Below are 23,367 nucleotides of genomic sequence, written 5' to 3'. Positions count from 1 at the left end.
GGGCTGAGCTGTCGATCGATTACCACCTGGTGGTGAGTTGGGTCCGCTGGGAGGGGAGGAAGCCTGTCAGCCCTCGCCGGCCCAAACATATTGTGAGGGTCGGCTGGGAACGACTGGCGGAACCCTGTGTCAGCGAGGTCTTCAACTCCCACCTCCGGGAGAGCTTCTCCCAGATCCCGGGGGAGGTTGGAGACATGGAGTCCGAGTGGACCATGTTCTCCACCTCCATTGTCAATGCAGCCGCTCGTAGCTGTCGTCACAAGGTCTCTGGTGCCTGTCCCGTCAGCAATCCCCGAATCCGGTAGTGGACGCCGGAAGTAAGGGATGCTGTCAAGCTGAAGAAGCAGTCCTACTTGTCTTTGTTGGTAAGTGGGACCCCAGAGGCAGCTGAAGGGTACCGACAGGCCAAGCGTGCTGCAGCCTGTGCGGTCGCAAAGGCAAAAACTCAGGTCTGGGAAGAGTTCGGGGAGGCCATGAAGGAGGACTATCAGGTGGCCTCGAAGAAATTCTGGCAAACCGTCCGACACCTCAGGAGGCGGAAGCAGCTCTCCACCGGCACTGTCTACGGTGCGGGACAGTGCCTCTGGATTGGCAGACCAGGGTGGTGGTCCCTCTGTTTAAGAAGGAGGACTGGAGGGTGTCTTCCAACTATAGGGGGATCACACTCCTCAGCCTCCCCGGTAAGGTCTATTCCAGAGTACTGGAGAGGAGAATTCGACCCATAGTCGAACCTCTGATTCAGCAGGAGCAGTGTGGTTTTCGTCCTGGTTGCGGCACACTGGACCAGCTCTACACCCTCCATCGGGTGCTCGAGGGTTTATGGGAGTTCGCCCAACCAGTCCACATGTGCTTTGTGGATCTGGAGAAGGCGTTCAACTGTGTCCCTCAGGGCACCCTGTGGGGGGTGCTCCAGGAGTACGGGGTCCGGGTTACTTTGCTAAGGGCTATCCAGTCCCTGTACAACCACAGCAGGAGCTTGGTTCGCATTGCCGGTAGTAAGACAAACCTGTTTTCAGTGCACGCTGGCCTCCGCCAGGGCTGCCCTTTGTCACCGGTTCTGTTCATTACCTTTATGGGCAGAATTTCTAGGCACAGCCAGGGTATAGAATTTCATCTCTGTTGTTTCTTCAGAGTGCACTGGGGTGGTTTGCAGCCGAGTGTGAAGCGTCCGGGATGAAAATCAGTACCTCCAAATCCGAGGCCATGGTTCTCAACCAGAAAAAGGTGCCTTTCCCTCTTCAGGTTGGTGGAGTGTCCTTGCCTCAAGTGGAGGAGTTTAAGTATCTCGGGGTCTTGTTCACGAGCGAGGGACAAATGGAGTGTGAGATCGACAGACAGATCGGTGCAGCGTCTGCAGTGATGCGGTCACTGTATCAGATCGTCGTGGTGAAGAGAGAGCTGAGAAGGGGGTCAAAGCTCTCAATTTATCAATCGATCTACGTTCCGACCCTCACCTATGGTCATGACATTTGGTTCATGACCGAAAGAATGAGACTGTGAGTACAAGCAGCCGAGATGAGTTTCCTCCGCAGGGTGGCTGGGTGCTCCGTTAGAGATAGGGTGAGGAGCTCGGTCACTCGGGAGGAGCTCGGAGTCCAGCCGCTGCTCCTCTACTTCGAAAGGAGCCAGCTGAGGTGGCTTGGGCATCTTTTCCAGATGCCCCCTGGACGCCTCGCTGGAGAGGTGTTCTGGGCATGTCCCATTGGGAGGAGGCCCTGGGGAAGACCCAGGACACGCTGGAGGGACTACGTCTCTTGGCTGGCTTTGGAATGCCTTGGGGTTCCCCCAGAGAGTTGGGGAAGGTGTGTGTGGATCGGGAGGTCTGGGTGGCTTTGCTTGAGCTGCTGCCCCCACGACCCGACTCCGGTTAAAGCGGAAGAAAACGGATGGTTGGTTGGATGGATGCATAGTTTTGTATGCTACAGGGGTTAGCACTTTTAGCAGCTATCGGTAGCTTGGTGACCTTAGTCCAGTTAATCCACAATCACTGACAACATGGTGACACCCAGAGCAGCAATTTTTGGGGGCTTCAAAACAGCTCTTCTAGGTCTCTATAGAAAACCTATAGGTGGCGTCATGTAGACTTTTGTCCAGTCGACATACAGTCTGCTTCTGATACCACATTCACATAATACCAGCATGTGGCAGACAGTAAACCAGATGTCCCACTGTTTTCATTGAGAAGACAATAGAAAACTCCACCACTCCTGACTGTGAAAGCAACAGCCACACACAGTGATGTTACATATGCTATCTAAAGTTTGAAATCATCCACCTTTTCCACTTGCAACAATGACAAGAACAAAACAGACTATGGACTATACCAGTATCACGCTCTATACCAGGTTGGAATGCCAATTCGAGAACAACAGTTTGAAAACAGTCTTTCATGCAGGGAGGGAACTTGGGGAACCCTCTTTCTACATCCTTGAGAAGAGTCTAATGTTGAAAGCTCAGCATTTTGCTCAAGGACCCTTCCACACACATTCAGGAGTAACTTCAATTTTAATACCTTGACACTTTAACACTATCCGATAGTGTCTGGCACTGCAGAAGGGCGATGGGTTGTGGAATTTACACAGACTGTGTGTACCTATTCTAACATATTGCAAAACTGCATTTCTGACTAAAACTCCTTCAAGGGAAATGTGATCAATTTGCAAATATCAATAGGGGCTCCAAAGCTCCAAGCACCTTCTATGCACTCAGTGAACGGTGAGCAGGAGAGGATGCAGTGGCTCAGAAACAAATTAATTCAGCTGCTTATCTTTTTCTTTTCAGATCTACCAATGCTGAGCAGACACAGATTCCAATTTAATTAACACAAAATAACATAAGAAACCCGACTGACTCCTGGAAATCAATAAAGGCTCAGCCAGCTTTCACACCCGTGAGTAATGTCTCCCCGAGTCAGCCGACACATCAGCAAGAGCCGAGCACTGCAACAACCAGCAACACTTGAAGTAATTCTGCACCCAGATTCCGATTTCTAACACAATCGACACCAGGAGCGCTTCTGCAAACGGACATAGCCATCCTAAAAGGACCCTAATAACTACGACACGTTGGAGAAGTAGCCATGCCTGTGAAAAGAGGAGATCCAACTCCATGCACTTTAAAACATACCTCTTGTAGAAGTTGCTGTGTGGGTGCAAACACAGCACGTGCCAATAATCCAGACAAAAAGCTTTAAACTTCCACATCCTTGGCACGGTCGCATTTCAGAGAAAAAGACAGTGGGAACACGCAGTGGCAACAGGCACCATGACATCAGAGGAACAAGTCCCGACTCGTTTATTCTCCCAGTGAATCTGTGGCTTGGACGGCAGATCCGACCTCTTCTGGAGCTTTAGCCCCAAATTTGAGTGGACTTGCCAATGCCACTGGGAAGAGAGAGGGGAAGAGAGAGGAGAAGAAAAAAAAAAGCCAGGAGCCCGAGTAGTTTTATTCTGACCAAATCAGCCACATCACTCCAGGACTTGTCTCAGTCGTCACTAACCCTGCAAAGTAGGTCTAGGAAGAACTCCGCCAGCAATGGCTCGTAACCCACTCTGACGGATTTGGACCAAGTTGGAGTGCGACCTTCTAAAATAAGCTCTATATTGTTGGCTGCTTCATCTCTTCATCTGTGTTGAGCTTCAATTGAGGTCAGTCAGTCCATCCTCTGCGCCGGCCCCTCCACACAGTGCGTCAGCTCAGGATCCTCTGAGACAGCATGGTTCCTGTTCAAGCTCAGTGCCGGTCTAAAGGGCACAGGTACCGGAATGTGCAGGAGCACAGAGATGGACAGAAATCTGCCAAACCTCACTCATTCTCTTGACAGCCTGCACAGGGTTCATTTACAGCCTGATCTTCAATCTCCTCCCCTGCTGCAAGAACAAACTTTCTAATGAGACGAGACGCTGGTTCTTTTCTCACAATCTTACTGTTGCTCTCTTTCAGCTGCTCTTCCTTTTCCACTTCCTTCAGCGAGAGTCAGAAGCTTCTCTGCTCTTAAATATTTTTCTCCTTTCTCCCCGACTCTCTCTCTCTCTCTCTCCCCCCCCCCCATATCTTCTCTTTCAGCCGCTGCCATCTACACAGGACCTCCCAGAAATGTGCCGATTCTGGTTGCCGGGCAACACTACCGTACTACTGAAGCTTCAAATGGAGCAGAGCAGCAAAGCCTGTGATTGGTGGGTTTTCAGTGAGGCTGGGCTGCTGCAATGATGCCTGACCACAAAAGTTTACTGTATATACATCCTTTGCGCAAATAAACACACATTTCATGCAATCAGATGTTTTGCATGAGGAAATGGAGCCTTACTGTACTCATCGATGGCATAACAGAAAACACTCAATTTTCTTATAAAACTGCTTAGTTAGAGTGATTCATGAACTTCTGCATTATTTGGAATATAAAATACTTTTTCCTTAGGAAATACATCTAAAAAACAGGGGGGGGGGGTGTTATATACAGGGTGGAGACTTTTTATATGTCATGTACATCCACAACAGCAGGTTGCACTAAAACCTGTGAACCAAATGTGCTTCCCAGGACCAGCGCCTCTGAGAAGACGTTATGATGCAAACTTTAACTCATGCCAATAGATGCAATAGAATGGAGTCAAACAACTTTCAAGCAACCAAGAAATACAATATCGTCACCTTCCTAAAATAATGGCCTAAGTCATGTTTTCATGTTTTTGAGAAAACACAAAGTAAAACATAAGAGCTTCAGTGCCTGAGAAGAGTTTCAATTTCCTGAAGCAGTCACCATTTTGAAAAGCTTCTAAAATTGCCTAAGTCATATACTCTTTTGACTTGGGCAAAAATAATATGGCCTAAGTCACACTCTTTAGATAGGCCAAACTGGGTTGGAACTGCATGATCTCCTCATCTGAAGATTTAAGCGATTTTACCACATGTGGAATTTACCACATTTTGGAAAAAAATTACTTAGGCCATTATTTTAGGAAGGTGACGATAGGAGAGTGTATTGTTTGAAGATAGCAGGAGCACAAAGATCATCTTTAACAGTGAGAAAACCTTCCCATTGTCCTAAGTATGTCACTAAACAGTCAAAAAAAAAAAAAAAAAACCGACATGAAAGTCTGTCCATAAAGTGAATTCGTTTTCCAGAAATATGCCTTGAATAAGATGAAGTCTTCTTATAATCAGGATCATCTTATATTTGGAACAAAACGGTAAATTAAATTGAACTTTGTGACCTGAATGGCAGACTTGCAGAAATAAGTAAGGAAACAGATTATACTGAAAATGAAAGTGCACATTTATTAATTCAGAGTCACTGAAATGCATAACATCACGATAGTAAAAAATTGTCAAGCCGTGGCGCAGTGCATGTTACATCAATAAGACAGACGTGTACAAGGTTGCAATCTGTACTCTTGGTAGGGAAAAGGGTGTGTGGTTGCTGCATATCAACACAGTGTTTGTTCTGTGTTACCACCCAGTGCCGCCCGGTCCCAACAGTCATGGGAAAAAAGTGGAGAAGAGCCTCACATCAATATTTGGTCATTGCCAGTATTCAAGGACAAAAACACTAAAAGTACTGAAAACAAACAAACTTCAGTATGCACACATTACACATTAACAGACTAAATAGGATCATTGGGTCTGTTTTCCCTGACAAGTGATCTCCATATGGCTCTTTTCTCACACCTCCTCGCACAATATGGGCTTCCCCTGTTTCTCAGGCCAAGATATAGGAAGGCCAAAACAGCACAAAGACGGCGCTGAGAGGCTCGAACAGCAGGGGAACAGAGGAATTAATTAATTTACACACCATTCATCATCCTTTAGCCACAATTCAGGCCTTTTCATTTGCACACGTCCCACACAAAATGACCCCACAGTGACAACAGCCTTGTTATCGATACTCAGTTTGCCTTGTTAACATTTCACATTCTCATTACAAAGTGTGGTTATTTCACTGTTTCAACTACTGCACTCAACCAACAAATGTTGGTTGGTAGAGACACCAATCATTTGTTTCCCTCGTCTGTGTAAACTTGCCTCAAGTGATGAGCGTGGGAGGACACAACATCATTTGTGTGTGCAGAAACGAGTGGAATCTGTCAAAGGCGAGACAGATAATTATTGCAGAGCTAACTGTCACGAAACACAAACGGCTCAGATTCAAGCAAAGACTTGGGCCCAATTTCATAAAGCGGTCTCATCTTGTTTAGTCAAATAACCTCACTTAGTTAACTAGTTTTTTGACATTAGTTGTTGCACAAAGCACTTAGTCGGCTGAAGTTTCACGTTACCCGACTAAACTTTTTAGCCTGATACAGAGGAGGCTAATCTTATTTTAATTGGTAAAACTTCAATGTCTTACCTTAAAAATGGCAGCTACCATGTACACCCACTTGATGGAACACTCAAAAGAACCCGTGTCGCTCGGATTCCTCCAAAAGGAGACCTTCCTCTGCTTTTGGCCATGGTTGCAGCAGAGGACTGCCATGATGTGTTTGTGACAGTTCTCACACGAGCCACCGGGCGTCGCTGTTACGCTGAGCAGCGTTGTGTGCACAAAAAGGTTGACAAAAGTGTAGAAGAAGAAACTGAAGAATAAAACTGCTAGGCTAAGTGCTAAGCATGTCTTTCTGCTGTTCGTATGTGTCTGTAATTGTTAATAAAGCCAGTTAACAAAACAACGGCTAGATAGATCATGACAATGACTAACCTGGAAGTAAACAAAACTGTTGCACATGGAGCCCGTCTCTCGGCAAAGGCACGCGTGAGACCATTATGCCAGTGAAAACAGTCGACTAAGGTAAGACAGCTAATCTGCAAGTTTAGCCATCGATGTGAAACGATGATTAGACAGATAATGTTGGGTGACTAACTTAGTCCACTAAGTTTAGTAGACTGAAAGATTAGGTTGCTTTATGAAACCAGGCCCAGGTTTTGCAAAGAGCTGAGCAAGCACATAAACACCACCAACTCAGCATGTAATTTACACTGAACAGAACTTCAGCCTAAATAGGTGCATTTAGTGTCAGCTGAAGATGGAGAACTGGGTGCAGAAATGAGACATCACATCATTGGAAGGGAGCATCAGAACAGTTGTGTGACCAAAGAAACTTGGTATAACGTATATATAAGTATGTATATATGACTGGTGGTTGGCTCTCACTGCGGTATTGTATCACTTCCTGTTCCGGAGCACAGTGGTGTTTTTCTGTATCTGTTAGCTGTTTAATCTGCGCAGTTAGATTGATCTAGTTATCTAGATTACGATTTGTTTCCCAGTGTAATCTTTACGTGCCTTAACTAAAGCACTCCTTCTGCTGAATCACCTCTAAATTATTTACACATTATTCACTTTGCGTGTTTTTAGGAATCCGCTAGCTTAGCGTAGCTACTAGCTCTTAGCCGATTTAGCATGGTGGCTTCTCCTGTCTCTCCCGCACTTTTCTGCTCTGGCTGTGAAATGTTTAGTTATTCATCGGCCTCCTTTAGCAGTAATGGTACTTGTAATAAGTGTAGCTTATTCGTAGCTTTGGAGGCCAGGCTGGGCGAATTGGAGACTCGGCTCCGCACCGTGGAAAATTCTACAGCTAGCCAGGCCCCTGTAGTCGGTGCGGACCAAGGTAGCTTAGCCGCCGTTAGTTACCACCTGGCAGATCCCGAGCAGCCGGGAAAGCAGGCTGACTGGGTGACTGTGAGGAGGAAGCGTAGTTCTAAACAGAAGCCCCGTGTACACCGCCAACCCGTTCACATTTCTAACCGTTTTTCCCCACTCGACGACACACCCGCCGAGGATCAAACTCTGGTTATTGGCGACTCTGTTTTGCGAAATGTGAAGTTAGCGACACCAGCAACCATAGTCAATTGTCTTCCGGGGGCCAGAGCAGGCGACATTGAAGGAAATTTGAAACTGCTGGCTAAGGCTAAGCGTAAATTTGGTAAGATTGTAATTCACGTCGGCAGTAATGACACCCGGTTACGCCAATCGGAGGTCACTAAAATTAACATTAAATCGGTGTGTAACTTTGCAAAAACAATGTCGGACCGGGAGTGACATGTTTAGCCGCATGTTCTCCTTGAATTGCTGGCTGTCTGAGTGGTGTCCAAAAAATGAGGTGGGCTTCATAGATAATTGGCAAAGCTTCTGGGGAAAACCTGGTCTTGTTAGGAGAGACGGCATCCATCCCACTTTGGATGGAGCAGCTCTCATTTCTAGAAATCTGGCCAATTTTCTTAAATCCTCCAAACCGTGACTATCCAGGGTTGGGACCAGGAAGCAGAGTTGTAGTCTTACACACCTCTCTGCAGCTTCTCTCCCCCTGCCATCCCCTCATTACCCCATCCCCGTAGAGACGGTGCCTGCTCCCAGACCACCAATAACCAGCAAAAATCTATTTAAGCATAAAAATTCAAAAGAAAAAAATAATATAGCACCTTCAACTGCACCACAGACTAAAACAGTTAAATGTGGTCTATTAAACATTAGGTCTCTCTCTTCTAAGTCCCTGTTGGTAAATGATATAATAATTGATCAACATATTGATTTATTCTGCCTTACAGAAACCTGGTTACAGCAGGATGAATATGTTAGTTTAAATGAGTCAACACCCCCGAGTCACACTAACTGTCAGAATGCTCGTAGCACGGGCCGGGGCGGAGGATTAGCAGCAATCTTCCATTCCAGCTTATTAATTAATCAAAAACCCAGACAGAGCTTTAATTCATTTGAAAGCTTGACTCTTAGTCTTGTCCATCCAAATTGGAAGTCCCAAAAACCAGTTTTATTTGTTATTATCTATCGTCCACCTGGTCGTTACTGTGAGTGTCTCTGTGAATTTTCAGACCTTTTGTCTGACTTAGTGCTTAGCTCAGATAAGATAATTATAGTGGGCGATTTTAACATCCACACAGATGCTGAGAATGACTGCATTTAATCTATTATTAGACTCTATTGGCTTTGCTCAAAATGTAAATGAGTCCACCCACCACTTTAATCATATCTTAGATCTTGTTCTGACTTATGGTATGGAAATAGAAGACTTAACAGTATTCCCTGAAAACTCCCTTCTGTCTGATCATTTCTTAATAACATTTACATTTACTCTGATGGACTACCCAGCAGTGGGGAATAAGTTTCATTACAGTAGAAGTCTTTCAGAAAGCGCTGTAACTAGGTTTAAGGATATGATTCCTTCTTTATGTTCTCCAATGCCATATACCAACACAGGGCAGAGTAGCTACCTAAACTCTGTGAGTGAGATAGATTATCTCGTCAATAGTTTTATATCCTCTTTGAGGACAACTTTGGATGCTGTAGCTCCTCTGAAAAAGAGAACCTTAAATCAGAAGTGCCTGACTCCGTCGTATAACTCACAAGCTCGCAGCTTAAAGCAGATAAACCGTAAGTTGGAGAGGAAATGGCGTCTCACTAATTTAGAAGATCTTCACTTAGCCTGGAAAAAGAGTCTGTTGCTCTATAAAAAAGCCCTCCGTAAAGCTAGGACATCTTACTACTCATCACTAATTGAAGAAAATAAGAACAACCCCAGGTTTCTTTTCAGCACTGTAGCCACGCTGACAAAGAGTCAGAGCTCTATTGAGCTGAGTATTCCATTAACTTTAACTAGTAATGACTTTATGACTTTCTTTGCTAATAAAATTTTAACTATTAGAGAAAAAATTACTCATAACCATCCCAAAGACATATCGTTCTCTTTGGCTGCTTTCAGTGATGCCGGTATTTGGTTAGACTCTTTCTCTCCGATTGTTCTGTCTGAGTTACTTTCATTAGTTACTTCCTCCAAACCATCAACATGTCTATTAGACCCCATTCCTACCAGGCTGCTCAAGGAAGCCCTACCATTAATTAATGCTTCGGTCTTAAATATGATCAATCTATCTTTATTAGTTGGCTATGTACCACAGGCTTTTAAGGTGGCAGTAATTAAACCATTACTTAAAAAGCCATCACTTGACCCAGCTATCTTAGCTAATTATAGGCCAATCTCCAACCTTCCTTTTCTCTCAAAAATTCTTGAAAGGGTAGTTGTAAAACAGCTAACTGATCATCTGCAGAGGAATGGTCTATTTGAAGAGTTTCAGTCAGGGTTTAGAATTCATCATAGTACAGAAACAGCATTAGAGAAGGTTACAAATGATCTTCTTATGGCCTCAGACAGTGGACTCATCTCTGTACTTGTTCTCTTAGACCTTAGTGCTGCTTTTGATACTGTTGACCATAAAATTTTAGTACAGAGATTAGAGCATGCTATAGGTATTAAAGGCACTGCGCTGCAGTGGTTTGAATCATATTTATCTAATAGATTACAATTTGTTCATGTAAATGGGGAATCTTCTTCACAGACTAAGGTTAATTATGGAGTTCCACAAGGTTCTGTGCTAGGACCAATTTTATTCACTTTATACATGCTTCCCTTAGGGAGTATTATTAGACAGCATTGCTTAAATTTTCATTGTTACACAGATGATACCCAGCTTTATCTATCCATCAAGCCAGAGGACACACACCAATTAACTAAACTGCAGGATTGTCTTACAGACATAAAGACATGGATGACCTCTAATTTCCTGCTCTTAAACTCAGATAAAACTGAAGTTATTGTACTTGGCCCCACAAATCTTAGAAACATGGTGTCTAACCAGATTCCTACTCTGGATGGCATTACCCTGACCTCTAGTAATACTGTGAGAAATCTTGGAGTCATTTTTGATCAGGATATGTCATTCAATGCGCATATTAAACAAATATGTAGGACTGCTTTTTTGCATTTGCGCAATATCTCTAAAATTAGAAAGGTCTTGTCTCAGAGTGATGCTGAAAAACTAATTCATGCATTTATTTCCTCTAGGCTGGACTACTGGACTTCATTGGCTTCCTGTTAATTCTAGAATAGAATTTAAAATTCTTCTTCTTACTTATAAGGTTTTGAATAATCAGGTCCCATCTTATCTTAGGGACCTCATAGTACCATATCACCCCAATAGAGCACTTCGCTCTCAGACTGCAGGCGTACTTGTAGTTCCTAGGGTTTTTAAGAGTAGAATGGGAGGCAGAGCCTTCAGCTTTTAGGCTCCTCTCCTCTGGAACCAGCTCCCAATTCGGATCAGGGAGACAGACACCCTCTCTACTTTTAAGATTAGGCTTAAAACTTTCCTTTTTGCTAAAGCTTATAGTTAGGGCTGGATCAGGTGACCCTGAACCATCCCTTAGTTATGCTGCTATAGACTTAGACTGCCGGGGGGTTCCCATGATGCACTGTGTGTTTCTTTCTCTTTTTGCTCTGTATGCACCACTCTGCATTTAATCATTAGTGATTGATCTCTGCTCCCCTCCACAGCATGTCTTTTTTCCTGATTCTCTCCCTCAGCCCCAACCAGTCCCAGCAGAAGACTGCCCCTCCCTGAGCCTGGTTCTGCTGCAGGTTTCTTCCTGTTAAAAGGGAGTTTTTCCTTCCCACTGTCGCCAAGTGCTTGCTCACAGGGGGTCGTTTTGACCGTTGGGGTTTTTCCGTAATTATTGTATGGCTTTGCCTTGCAATATAAAGCGCCTTGGGGCAACTGTTTGTTGTGCTTTGGCGCTATATAAATAAAATTGATTTGATTTGATTTGATGGCAGTATTCGCCCTAAGTATTGAGATATCCCATAACCCTTTGCTCACCCGAGAGTTCTTGCAGCAGCTAAAGAAATAAAAATGCACATTTTGGTTGTATAATGTTCATTTACAATTGTTGTCATGGATTCCGCAGCAACTCTCTGGCGTGCAAAGACAAACAAAACAAAACAAAAAAAACAAAACAAAACAAAAATTGGTACGCAAAGGATTATGGGTAAGGGTCTGAGCATCTGGGTGCAAGTAGATAGCAATGTTCTATGCATTTTGACCCCGGTTATATCAGATGGTTGTCTAATCACAACTTCACTTTTGGCTTTTGCAAATGGCTTTTCTTTTTTTTTTTTTTTTTTACATATGAATAAAATGGCATATTTTACAAAAGCACATTTATATGTAAATACCAACACACACGTCACGTCACATTAACGTGTTGGTTTTTACATAGAATGAATGAGTCAACCAATCAGTGTTAACAGAGGCTAATTTACCCATAATCTCTTTGGCATCTCTCTGTGTTTGTTACAAAACTTCAGAATTAGTGCATTATTTAAAATTAAACGATATTGACAGAATTGACATTAATGGAGTTATTCTATCTGGATTATTTTTTAAATCAAACCATAAGTCAAAACTGCTTTATTTTCCAAGACCTCTGCCTCACGGTGGCACTGCTATATCCTGTTAAGGAGTAATGGCTTGTTTTGTGTGCGTCGAGTCGAGTTGAGCTTAGCTTCGCTCAGCTGTTTCACTGCTGCAAAATATGTAGTAAACAGAAGCTTCCAGCAGTGGGCAGGGCACACAAAGACATAAGTGCTGACTCATTGTTTGGGTCTGTGGTCGCCTTTGATGCTACCAGAAGCAATCGTGGTGTTAAAACTCAAAATCAGCTTGTTAGTAGTTGTTGCAAGTGTCCCGGGGACAATACTGAAAATTATCGGTTATCGGTTAGCTGTAGCTTCTGATAAATTTTTGGGTGGTTTATTGGTTTAGCTTTATAAAAGTTAACTTTGCAGTTAGCTGATTAGCTGTTATTGAAGCCAACTTTTTGGTTAGCTGTGCCCACCACTGCGTACGCATCATCTGTCCCCCCACCCACCTCTACTACCCCTCCCCCTCGACTCCACACTGCCGCTCTGCCCAAGTTCGCGCTGCGCGGGACACTGCTGCGGCCCACTGCTGCACCCCACATTCACATTGCCTCAATTCGGATGATGGACTGTCTTAAAGTTTAGCGTACATAAACAATCAAATGTATACGTATGGTTGTTGTAATTCTGATGTGTGCCATTATTATGTTCAACTTGTAATAATTGTGGATTAATTGTATTTTTGTCTGAGGTGACTGGGTGGAAAGAAAGTTTGTTGCACTTGTAATGGCAATAAATCTATCTACGAGGTCTGTTATAAAAGTATCCGACCTTTTTATTTTTTGCAAAAACCATATGGATTTGAATCACGTGTGATTTCATCAGCCAAGCTTGAACCTTCGTGCGCATGCGTGAGTTTTTTGCCAGTTTTTGCGTGAGTTGGTTGCATCATTCACCTGTGAGCAGGCTTTGTTTGAGCAGTGGTCCACCCCTCTCGTCGGATTTTTATTGTGAATAAAATGTCTGAACGATTTGGAGCTTTGCTGCATCAAATTTTTCCAGAAACTGTGAGAGACCTCCAGGTGGACACCATTCAGAAAATTCAGATGGCTTTCAGGGATGATTTTTTGGGGATTACACAGATTAAGGAGTGTTACAGCCAGTTTAAAGACCGCCCACAGCGTCTGAGACCGCGGCGCACTCCGAGTGCCGATCGACAGGCTGAAACCCTGCTGAAACAACCAGATCATTTCCAAAGTGAAGGCTTTGTTGATCCGGGACGTCGTCTGACATCCACAGAAATGGCAGAAGACGTGGACATCACCACTTTTTCGGCACATTCCACTGTTACAGGAGTTTTGTCATGGAAAGAGGAGCGGAGAAATTTGCGCGTTGGGACGGAGCCGCATAAAGCAACACCATGATGAAGCCTCACAGGACATGTTCTGGCATGTCCAGCTCATTCACAATTTCTCGGATAGTCACACGACTGAAAAGCCACCGAAAGCCGTCCTGTGAGACCAACACGGAGGTGCTTTTATCCGCGCCATGAGCGGCTCCGTGGCGCATCCCTCCGCTTCTCTTTCCATGACAAAAACTCCTGTAACAGTGGAATGTGCCGAAAAAGTGCCGATGTCCACGTCTTCTGCCATTTCTGTGGAAGTCAGACGACGTCCCGGATCAACAAAGCCTTCACTTTGGAAATGATCTGGTTGTTTCAGTGAGGTTTCAGCCTGTCGATCGGCGCTCAGAGTGCGCCGCGCTCTCAGACGCTGTGGGCGGTCTTTAAACCAGCTGTAACACTCCTTAATCTGTGTAATCCCCATAAAATCGTCCCTGAAAGCCATCTGAATTTTCCAAATGGTGTCCACCTGGAGGTCTCTCACAGTTTCTGGAAAAATTTGATGCAGCAAAGCTCCAAATCGTTCAGACATTTTATTCACAATAAAAATCCGACGAGAGGGGTGGACCACTGCTGACACACATGACGCAACCGACAGGCATGAAAAAACTCACGCATGCGCACGAAGGTTCAAGCTTGGCTGATGCAGTCACACGTGATTCAAATCCATATGGTTTTTGCAAAAAATACTTTTCTAACAGACCTCGTATCTAGCTATCTATCTATCTGGTATACAAGACAGTGGTTAAGACCAGCAGTGAACATCTCTGCAGAGATCTGAAAATGGCTGTGCACCGATGCTCCCCATCCAACCTGATGGAGCTTGAGAGGTGCTGCAAAGAGGAATGGTGTACCAAGCTTGTGGAATCATATTCAAGAAGACATGAGGGTGTAATTGCTGCCAAAGGTGTATCAACAAAGTATTGAACAAAGGGTGTGAATACTTACAGTGAGGAAAATAAGTATTTGAACACCCTGCGGTTTTGCAAGTTCTCCCACTTATCATGGAGGGGTCTGAAATTTTCATCTTAGGTGCATGTCCACTGTGAGAGACATAATCTGAAAAAAAAAATTAAAAATCCGGAAATCATAATGTATGATTTTTTAATAATTTGTTTGCATGTTACTGCTGCAAATAAGTATTTGTACACCTACCAACCAGCAATAATTCTGGCTCTCACAGACCTGTTAATTTTTCTCTTATTCTGCACCTGTTTGAACTTGTTACCTGTATAAAAGACACCTGTTCACACACTCAATCAATCACACTCCAACCTGTCCACCATAGCCAAGACCAAAGAGATGTCTAAGGACACCAGGGACAAAATTGTATACCTGCACAAGGCTGGGATGGACTACAGGACAACAGGCAAGCAGCTTGGTAGAAGACAACAACTGTTATGATTATTTATTAGAAAGTGGAAGAAACACAAGATGACTGTCAATCTCCCTCGTTGTGGGGTAAGGATGATTCTGAGAAAGCTCAGAACTACACAGAAGGACCTGGTCAATGACCTGAAGAGAGCTGGGACCACAGTCACAAAGATTACATTAGTAACACATGATGCTGTCATGGTTTAAAATCCTGCATGGCAGCAAGGTCCCCCTGCTCAAGCCAGCACATGTCCATGCCCGTTTGAAGTTCACCAGTGACCATCTGGATGATCCAGAGGAGGCATGGGAGAAGGTCATGTGGTCAGATGAGACCAGAATGGAGCTTTTTGGAATCAACTCCACTTACCATGTTTAGAGGATGAGAACAACTCCAAGAAAACCATCCCAACCTTGAAGCATGGGGGTGGAAACTTCATACTCTTGGGGTGCTCCTCTGCAAAGGGGACAGACGACTGCACCGTATTGAAGGGAGGATGGATGGGGTCATATATTGCGAGATTTTGGCAAACAACCTCCTTCCCTCAGTAAGAGCATTGAAGATGGGTCATGGCTGGGTCTTCCAGCATGACAATGACCCCAAACACACAGCCAGGGCAACTAAGGAGGGGCTAGGTAAGAAGCATTTCAAGGTCCTGGAGTGGCCTGGCCAGTCTCCAGACCTGAACTCAATAGAAAATCTTTGGAGGGAGCTGAAACTCCAAACCTGAAAGATTTGGAGAAGATCTGTATGGATGAGTGGACCAAAATCCCTGCTGCAGTGTGTGCAAACCTGGTGAAAAACTACAGGAAATATTTGACCTCTGTAATTGCAAACAAAGGCTACTGTACCAAATATTAACATTGATTTTCACAGGTGTTCAAATACTTATTTGCAGCAGTAACATACAAATAAATTATAAAGAAATCAGACATTGTGATTTCCGGATTTTTTTTTTTTTTTTTTTTTTTTAGATTATGTCTCTCACAGTGGACATGCACCTAAGATGAAAATTTCAGACCCCTCCATGATTTCTAAGTGGGAGAACTTGCAAAATCGCACAGTGTTCAAATACTTATTTTCCTCACTGTATGTGATTCATTAGTTTTTTATTTTTAATAAATTTGCAATAATAATAATAAACTTGGTCTTTAGCGGGTGTTGTGAGTAAAACCTTGAGGGGGAAAAATTTCATTTTACTTTCTGAATTTTACACATCACTGTATACGTGTACCTGGATGGAGCTTAGCCAACATGACAACTTTTGGGTTTAGAACTGGCCCAAAACTACAGGAATGAACCAAAACACCTTCATATCAGGTTGGAAGGACTTGCATTCTACATGCATATCATGAACTGTGTAGACCGAACCAGACTTTTGTGTCAGACTGGCTTAATATTGTGTCAGGTCTTCCCTGTGATGCGAGTTTGAGAAATGAGAGAATCAGACATGCAGTGGTGGGCACAGCTAACCAAAAAGTTAACTTCAATAACAGATAATCAGCTAACTGAAAAGTTATCTTTTATGAAGCTAAACCGATAAACCACCCAAAAATGTATCAGAAGGTACAGTTAACCGATAAATTCCAGTATTGTCTCCGGTACACTTGCAACTACTAACAAGCTGATTTTAAGTTTTAACACTACGACCGCTTCTGGTAGCATCAAAGGTGACCACAGACCCAAACAATGAGTCAGCACTTGTGTCTTTGAGCGCCCTGCCCACTGCTGGAAGCTCCTATTTACTATGTAGCTTACAGCACAGACGCGGTTGAGAGGAGCAGAGCTTCCCATACGCCATCTGGCATATGGGAAGCTCAAGCCTATATTTGATATATTCTTTAGTTGAACTCCTGTTCCACTCCACCACATGTGATTGTTTATGCAACTTTCAAAGGTTGCACTCTTTTAGATCTTCTTTTTAAGAAAATCCTCCTCTATGCCACTTTAACATGAAGCTGTATGACACAAAACATAAAATTTGCATGATGCACAATTTCTCCAATCACAGCCACATAACCCTATAAGTTCTTCTGGGTTGTCTGGGTGTCTTGGTGGCTTTCCTCACTCTTCTCCTCACTCAGTTTTTGAGAACCATCTACTCCATACAGATTTACCATAGAGTGCAATACTGTTCATATTTCTTCAAAACTGATGTAAATAAAGTCCAAGACATATTCAGTGGCAGCTTCACCATCAGAGAGCCTCATCCACAACGACCATAAAAGACTCCAAGCTGTCACTGATGTTAAAGGGGGAAATACACGGTATTCAGAATAGGGGTATGTAAACTTTTGATCAGGTTCATTTGGGTAGTTCTCTTGTCATTTTGATTTAAAAAGAGGAAACACAGTTGTTTGACAATAAATGGCTTCATCCAACACTAACCATGAGTGATTTGTTTGCGTGTGTGTGTGTTATCAATTATATTCTCTGAAAAATGGCCAAAAAAACCCAAAATTCTGCCAGGGTATGTAAACGTTTTTGAGCACAACTGTGTGTGTGTATATATATATATATATATATATATATATATATACTATATATATCCCTCAAAAGACATTCTGGGACTGGTGCAACTTATACTTTGGAAAATACAGATAGTTCACCCCTCAGAGTTCCAGATATCTTCCAGAATCTAGACCTGACCTCAACTCTCTGTGTACCACATGAGAAAGTCACTGATACTCAAACCTCTCTTGACATGTAGGTTGACACTTTACAGAAGCTCCTGACATTTATTATGTGTGCAATATGTGAAGGTATGACATCATACTAAAGCATTTGGAGAGGATGTTCTCGGAAGGAAAACCCTCATACCTAACAGTGCCTCTGCGGAGATACAGAGTGAAAGTTACTCCTAAAAGCACTAACTTGTATCTGAAAGACAATAGGTGTGTGAAATGCAGCAAAGATACATAACTGCCACTTTCTTCGTTCTTGCGTAAAATCCCCACTGCATTGCAGGTACATCAACAGGAATCTATAATGAAAAGGCTGTAAAAGACACAATCACCGGCCATCAAGCTGAACAAATTAAATCATGATGACATGCATCTTCACGTCGCTCATGGTGCATGTGGGCTGATACTGAGCAATGCAGCACAGGGACGGCAGCTGACACAGTCAATCAATAATCAGCTGCCCTACGGATCTCAGGCTCGATGTACACACAGGATCTGTGCAGTCAGTACACACTTCAACTGGAAACTGCTCTGCTGCAGAAAATCCTGAGTAAGGGTGGCACATGGAGGGGTGGAGCCGAGCAACGCGGTGGGAAACAGATTATGCAAAGAGGACGACGGCGGTAAACTTCTAATTATCACAAGTTGTAGGAGGATAACGGAGTAAAATGCACTTTGTCAGAAATCATCAGGATTTAATCAGCTATTCTGCAGGATAACAGAACATCTATCTGTATGTTATAGAACCGTTTGCCCCCTGGTGGCAGGTTGGAGTCACTTCTGCAGGTTCAAATCAAAACCTGTTTCTGCAGCGAGCAGCTGAGATGAAGCAGCAAGCGGTCGATTCACTCGCAGAGCATCAATACAGATCAGGGAAACGCATTTATTTTTCATAACACATTCGAGAGGTATCAAAATGTCAGATGTTTATCAAGCTTAAATGGAAACTGTGCAGCAAAGCTGATTGTGATTTAAAAACAAAACATAAAGGTGCTTCCCTTTTGCATGAAGATGAAATGACAAAAAACTGTAGAGAAGGAGGCATTAGAAGCAAAAAAAGGGGGGGGGGGGGAGCTCAGAAAACTAAGCATTTCTCACAATCGCTCCAGCTTTTTTTTTAACAGGGTGGACACTGATGAGTATGAGAGGTTACGTCAGTGTTAATGTGCACCAGCTATTGCACCACGGATTTTTTGTTACTCTGCTACAGAAGAGTTAAATAATAATAATAATAATAATAGAGGGAACAGGAAACAGCAGGACAATTCCAGGACCAAGAGTGATACAGAAGATGATGAGATTAGTGATCCATAATCACAGCGGAGTCCATCGTCCACATTTAGCTCAGGGTCACATTACTGCAAAAAGCAGGATCTCACAGGGGGCGGGTGTGTGAGATCCAGCCACTGGGTTGGGTGGGGTGGAGGGGCGGGGTCTACTGTCTTCAGTCCCTGTCAGCTCTGTTAGATGCTTTTCAGATCCTGCTTGCTGATTCAGCTGTAAGACTGCCAACACAGCGCACAAGTCATGCACACTTAAACAATGAAGTGCATTAAAAAATGACGTTACTGACTGATGCATTCAGGATTCATCTGAAGCAACGTTGACACATCGGTATACGTTATGGTAAATGAGCTGCTTTTCTATAGCATACTGGGATCAATGATAAGCTGCCCTACGGGTCTCAGGTCACATGTATACATGGGAGCTGCACCATGAGCAACGTGGCGATGCATGTCATAGCTCGAGGGACAAAAAGCACTGCTATACTCCATCGCATCAAAGTGCTGAGGAAATCTTTTCCAAACTGTGGGCCGCAGTCCACTGGTGGGCCATGAAGATCCTGCAGGTGGGCCCTGAGAGGTCATTAAAAATGTATATCTTAAATTTTGTAATAAAGTTTAAAATTACCTAAGTTATTTGACTATTTTTAAAAATTCAATCCGACGTAATAAAATAATGCCATAAGATTTCAATTTTGTGTTATTTTGCTTTTAGTTGACCTACATTAACATAATATACTCGTGTGTCAATCAAATTTGTGGGTTTTGGGTAGGCCCCAGCAGATTTTCTAACTTTGAAGTGGACCCCGTGTTCTTAAGTTTGAAAGTGGCTGCTCCAGACCATCATCTCCTGCTATCTTAGATCCTTCTGGCTTTGTAAATTATCATTTAAATCTATTAGCATGCCTCAGTGGTGTTAGACAATAATGTGACGGATTCCAGCATTCCTGAAGAGGCAATATACAAGCAAAGCCCTTTATGCATCCCAGAAGGTCACGGTTTAAAACCTCGTTCATATCTTAGAAAACCTTTGCTGATCCATCAGGGTACCTGTGATGAAGTGAGGTATTCTGTCTTTGTGCCATTGTCTTGTTTTAACCACAGTGAGCTTTTAAAGACTACCCCACTCTTCCCCAATCACAAACCTTGACACACTTTGGTTGATCCTTTACATTTCAGTGGAGCCTGTAGTGTTGTTGTACAAGGTTTTGGACGGTTGTTTTATGCACAGGTCAAATTGTACAAGTCCAGTGCAATACAGTGGGTAAAATAAGTATTTAACAAGATACCATTTTTCTCAGTAAATATATTTGTAAAGGAACTATTGAAATGAAATTTTCATCATATATCAGTAACGACCCAAGTAATCCAAACATAAAGACACACACAAAAAATAAAATTAAGTACAAAAATTAAGTTATGTGTAATAATGTGAAATGACACAGGAAAAAAGTATTGAACACATGAAGAAAGGGAGGTGCAAAAAGGCATGGAAAGCTATGACACCAGCTGAAATCTATCAGTAATTAGAAAGGAATCCTGCCCCTTGTCAGTGCAAATTGATGTCAACTGGTTCAGTCCCAACTGATGGCCTACCAAGGTGTCACACAAGAAAAATCTCATGGTGGGTAAATGCAAAGAGCTCTCTCGAGATCTTTGCTACATTATTGTTGCAAAACATAGTCATGGCATTGGTTACAGAAGGATTAAATTCTGAATGTTCCAGTGAGCACTGTGGGGCCATAATCTGGAAGTGGAAAGAACATCATTTCACCATAAACCGGCCACAGCCAGGTGCTCCTCGCAAGATTTCTGATAGATAAGTGAAAAGAATTATTAGAAGAGTTGTCCAAGATCCAAGGACCACTTGTGGAGAGCAACTCAACAATTGTTTCAAAGAAAACAATAAGTAATGCACACAACTGCCATGACTTGTATGCACGCTCACCACTCAAGACTCCATTGCTGAAGAAAAAGCATGCTGAAGCTCATTTAGCGGTTGCTGCACAACATTTAGTCATACCTGTGAAATTCTGGGAGAATATAGTCTTGTCAGATGAGACCAAAACTGAACTCTTCGAACACCATAATACACACCATAAATGGCACTGCACATCAGCCAAAAAACACCATACCAACAGTGAAGTTTGGAGGTGGGAACATCATAGTGTGGGGCTCGAAGGAAAGATGAATGGAAAAATATACTGAGACATTCTTGATAAAAATCTACCAGGATGATGAAAATGACATGAGGGTGGACATTCAGAAAGACAATGATCCCAAACACAGTCTGAGCAATGCAAAGGACTAGTTTCTCCACACAGGAGGCATCTTGAACATGTCATTACCAACAAAAGCTTTTGTACGTAGTACTAAATAAGTTTCAGTAAGCGTGTTCAATCGTTTTTCCCTGTGTCATTCCATTTTATTACCCATAACTTAATTTCTGTACTTATTTGTTTTGGTTTCTTTGCATGTGTGACTTTAATTTAATGTCGAACGGACATTTATAAAATATTTACTGAGAAAAAAGCTGATGTGTTCCATACTTATTTTACCCACTGTATGTCATCAAAATACATGTGAGCTCGCATTCAAGGGCGACTGTGATCCTCAAAAGTCACGGCTGCCATGGTTATAGACAGTGACCTTCTGGGATGTATATCCATAAAAGTCAGAATGGGCATTAATCAGAATGGATCGTGGCTTAAAGCATATAAAAAGCTGCACATTTGACAAGATTATGATCAAAAAACAGGCAGCACCATGGCATGTCAAGCAACTATTTGTCATGGTTGTGTTGGTTGTGTTAATACTGACAAACACATCCTGATGTCTGTTTTTAGTGTTGCCAAAGGAACAAAATGTTCTGGAGATGCATCCTTTTTTGCTGCACCCTCTGTTGCTTCTGCCTCTGATGCTGCTATTGGCAAAGACAGGGGCTTAGTATTATGGGCTGCTCCAAATCATGGATGCATCAATGCTACCGAGTCCCCCGAGGAAACTTTGACTCACTGATACGTGCCTGAGAGGCGCAGAGGTGCCTGCTGGCTTGGTAATCCTTACACATGGCTGACGCAGCTCCAGCTGCAAACTCAGCTCTGGAAAAACAGTCCTGCAAATGTCCATGCGCCATGTTAAACCTGGGCTTTTAAAATAAGTCCTCTGACCCATTCCAACATGTTCCTGGTCTACCGCATTATATTCTGCTGTATCCAATTCTGTTTGTCAGCACACTGCTGTTGGAGTGGGAACTTTTGGGCTTCGACATCTCTCTGTGTCATTACACTGGGGGAAAAAACAAGCATAAAAACAAGAACAAAATCTGACAAAATATATTTGTCTAACTTGTAGCCAAAACATCCAATCTACACCATATTTTCTTGAGTATAAGTCATTAAAAAAAAATTGTGAGGTGGTGCAACTTATACTCCAGTGCGACTTATATATATATATAAAAAAAATTAAGTGTTCATTTTTAATAATAATAACAATAATAAATATTTATATGAGGCTTAAAGCAATAAAAAAGTAAACTCCAATAATAAAACAATAAAGAGCAACAATAAAAAGTACACAACAACACAAAAATTCCAACTTAAAGAGCTGACAATACAGAAAAACGGTGCGACTTACACTCCAGAAAATGAAGTAATATGACACAAATCAGTTAATAATTAACAATACAGTAACATATAAAAAGTTTAAATTTAGACTTTTTAAATAATGCATCTTAAAAATGTCGTTCAGTGGAAGAGTCTTGGAAACGTATTTTGAGTTATAGCTGAGAAGAAACAAGCTTTTTTATTTTTTTGACTTGCCATAAGATTTTATGTTGCTTCCTAAAACCATTAAATCACAGCTAAAAAAATGAGATTTCTCAGCCAATTTCATATTTTTATTTAAAAAAATATATTTTGTGAATTTTCACTGGTTCCATTGACAAATTGTTACCTCCACCACCTTCTGTTTGTTTTTCTTTTAGAGGGACATCTCTCAAAGTAATTAATTGACTTCAATGAAATTTAGTGAGCAGATAGATAGTAACGTCTGTGGTCTGAAATATATTCTGGAACTGAGATCCAGCAGAATTTTTGGCATATAGCAACATTTTACTCAAATTTGTTGAGCAGATGGATAATGTTGGGAAGGTGTCGTAACACGGACCCACAACAGGGGGCGCTAATGAACGGACAATGGATAAGGGAAGGAGTAACAATTTAATGTTGCACAAGAACACAACGTAATATAAACAAGGGTACTGCCAATCATACACAAGAGGACTGCGGGCAGGCTCGAAGATAGGAGACCTCGGATGAACGAAGAGCCGGGACCCACACCGCTTCTACCACCAACGGCCTGAAGAACACCGAAGCCGCCAAGCCCCGAGTCCCCAGGTGGTCTCTGTCCTCCGTTGTCGGCCCTG

At 42.8% G+C, this 23,367-nt stretch overlaps 1 protein-coding gene across 5 annotated transcripts in view; it reads right to left on the bottom strand.

The window, feature by feature from the left end:
* Window positions 1-23,367, bottom strand: part of LOC117512625 (IQ motif and SEC7 domain-containing protein 1-like) — a 364,856-nt gene that overhangs the window by 165,122 nt on the left and 176,367 nt on the right. The window contains exon 1 of one of the 5 annotated variants that reach the window (XM_034172772.1): window positions 3,127-4,055. The exons of the other annotated variants lie outside the window; for them this stretch is intronic. Within the exon in view, the coding sequence (XP_034028663.1) occupies window positions 3,127-3,203 (77 nt within the window). The 5' untranslated portion in view covers window positions 3,204-4,055. Of the gene's footprint in view, window positions 1-3,126; window positions 4,056-23,367 lie in introns of those variants that run through there. 5 annotated transcript variants of the gene reach the window in all.

The sequence above is a fragment of the Thalassophryne amazonica genome, chromosome 6 (genome assembly GCF_902500255.1).
Source record: "Thalassophryne amazonica chromosome 6, fThaAma1.1, whole genome shotgun sequence".
Taxonomy (NCBI): domain Eukaryota; kingdom Metazoa; phylum Chordata; class Actinopteri; order Batrachoidiformes; family Batrachoididae; genus Thalassophryne; species Thalassophryne amazonica.
Note: the sequence above shows the minus strand (reverse complement) of the source record. Positions and strands in the feature narration are given on the sequence as shown.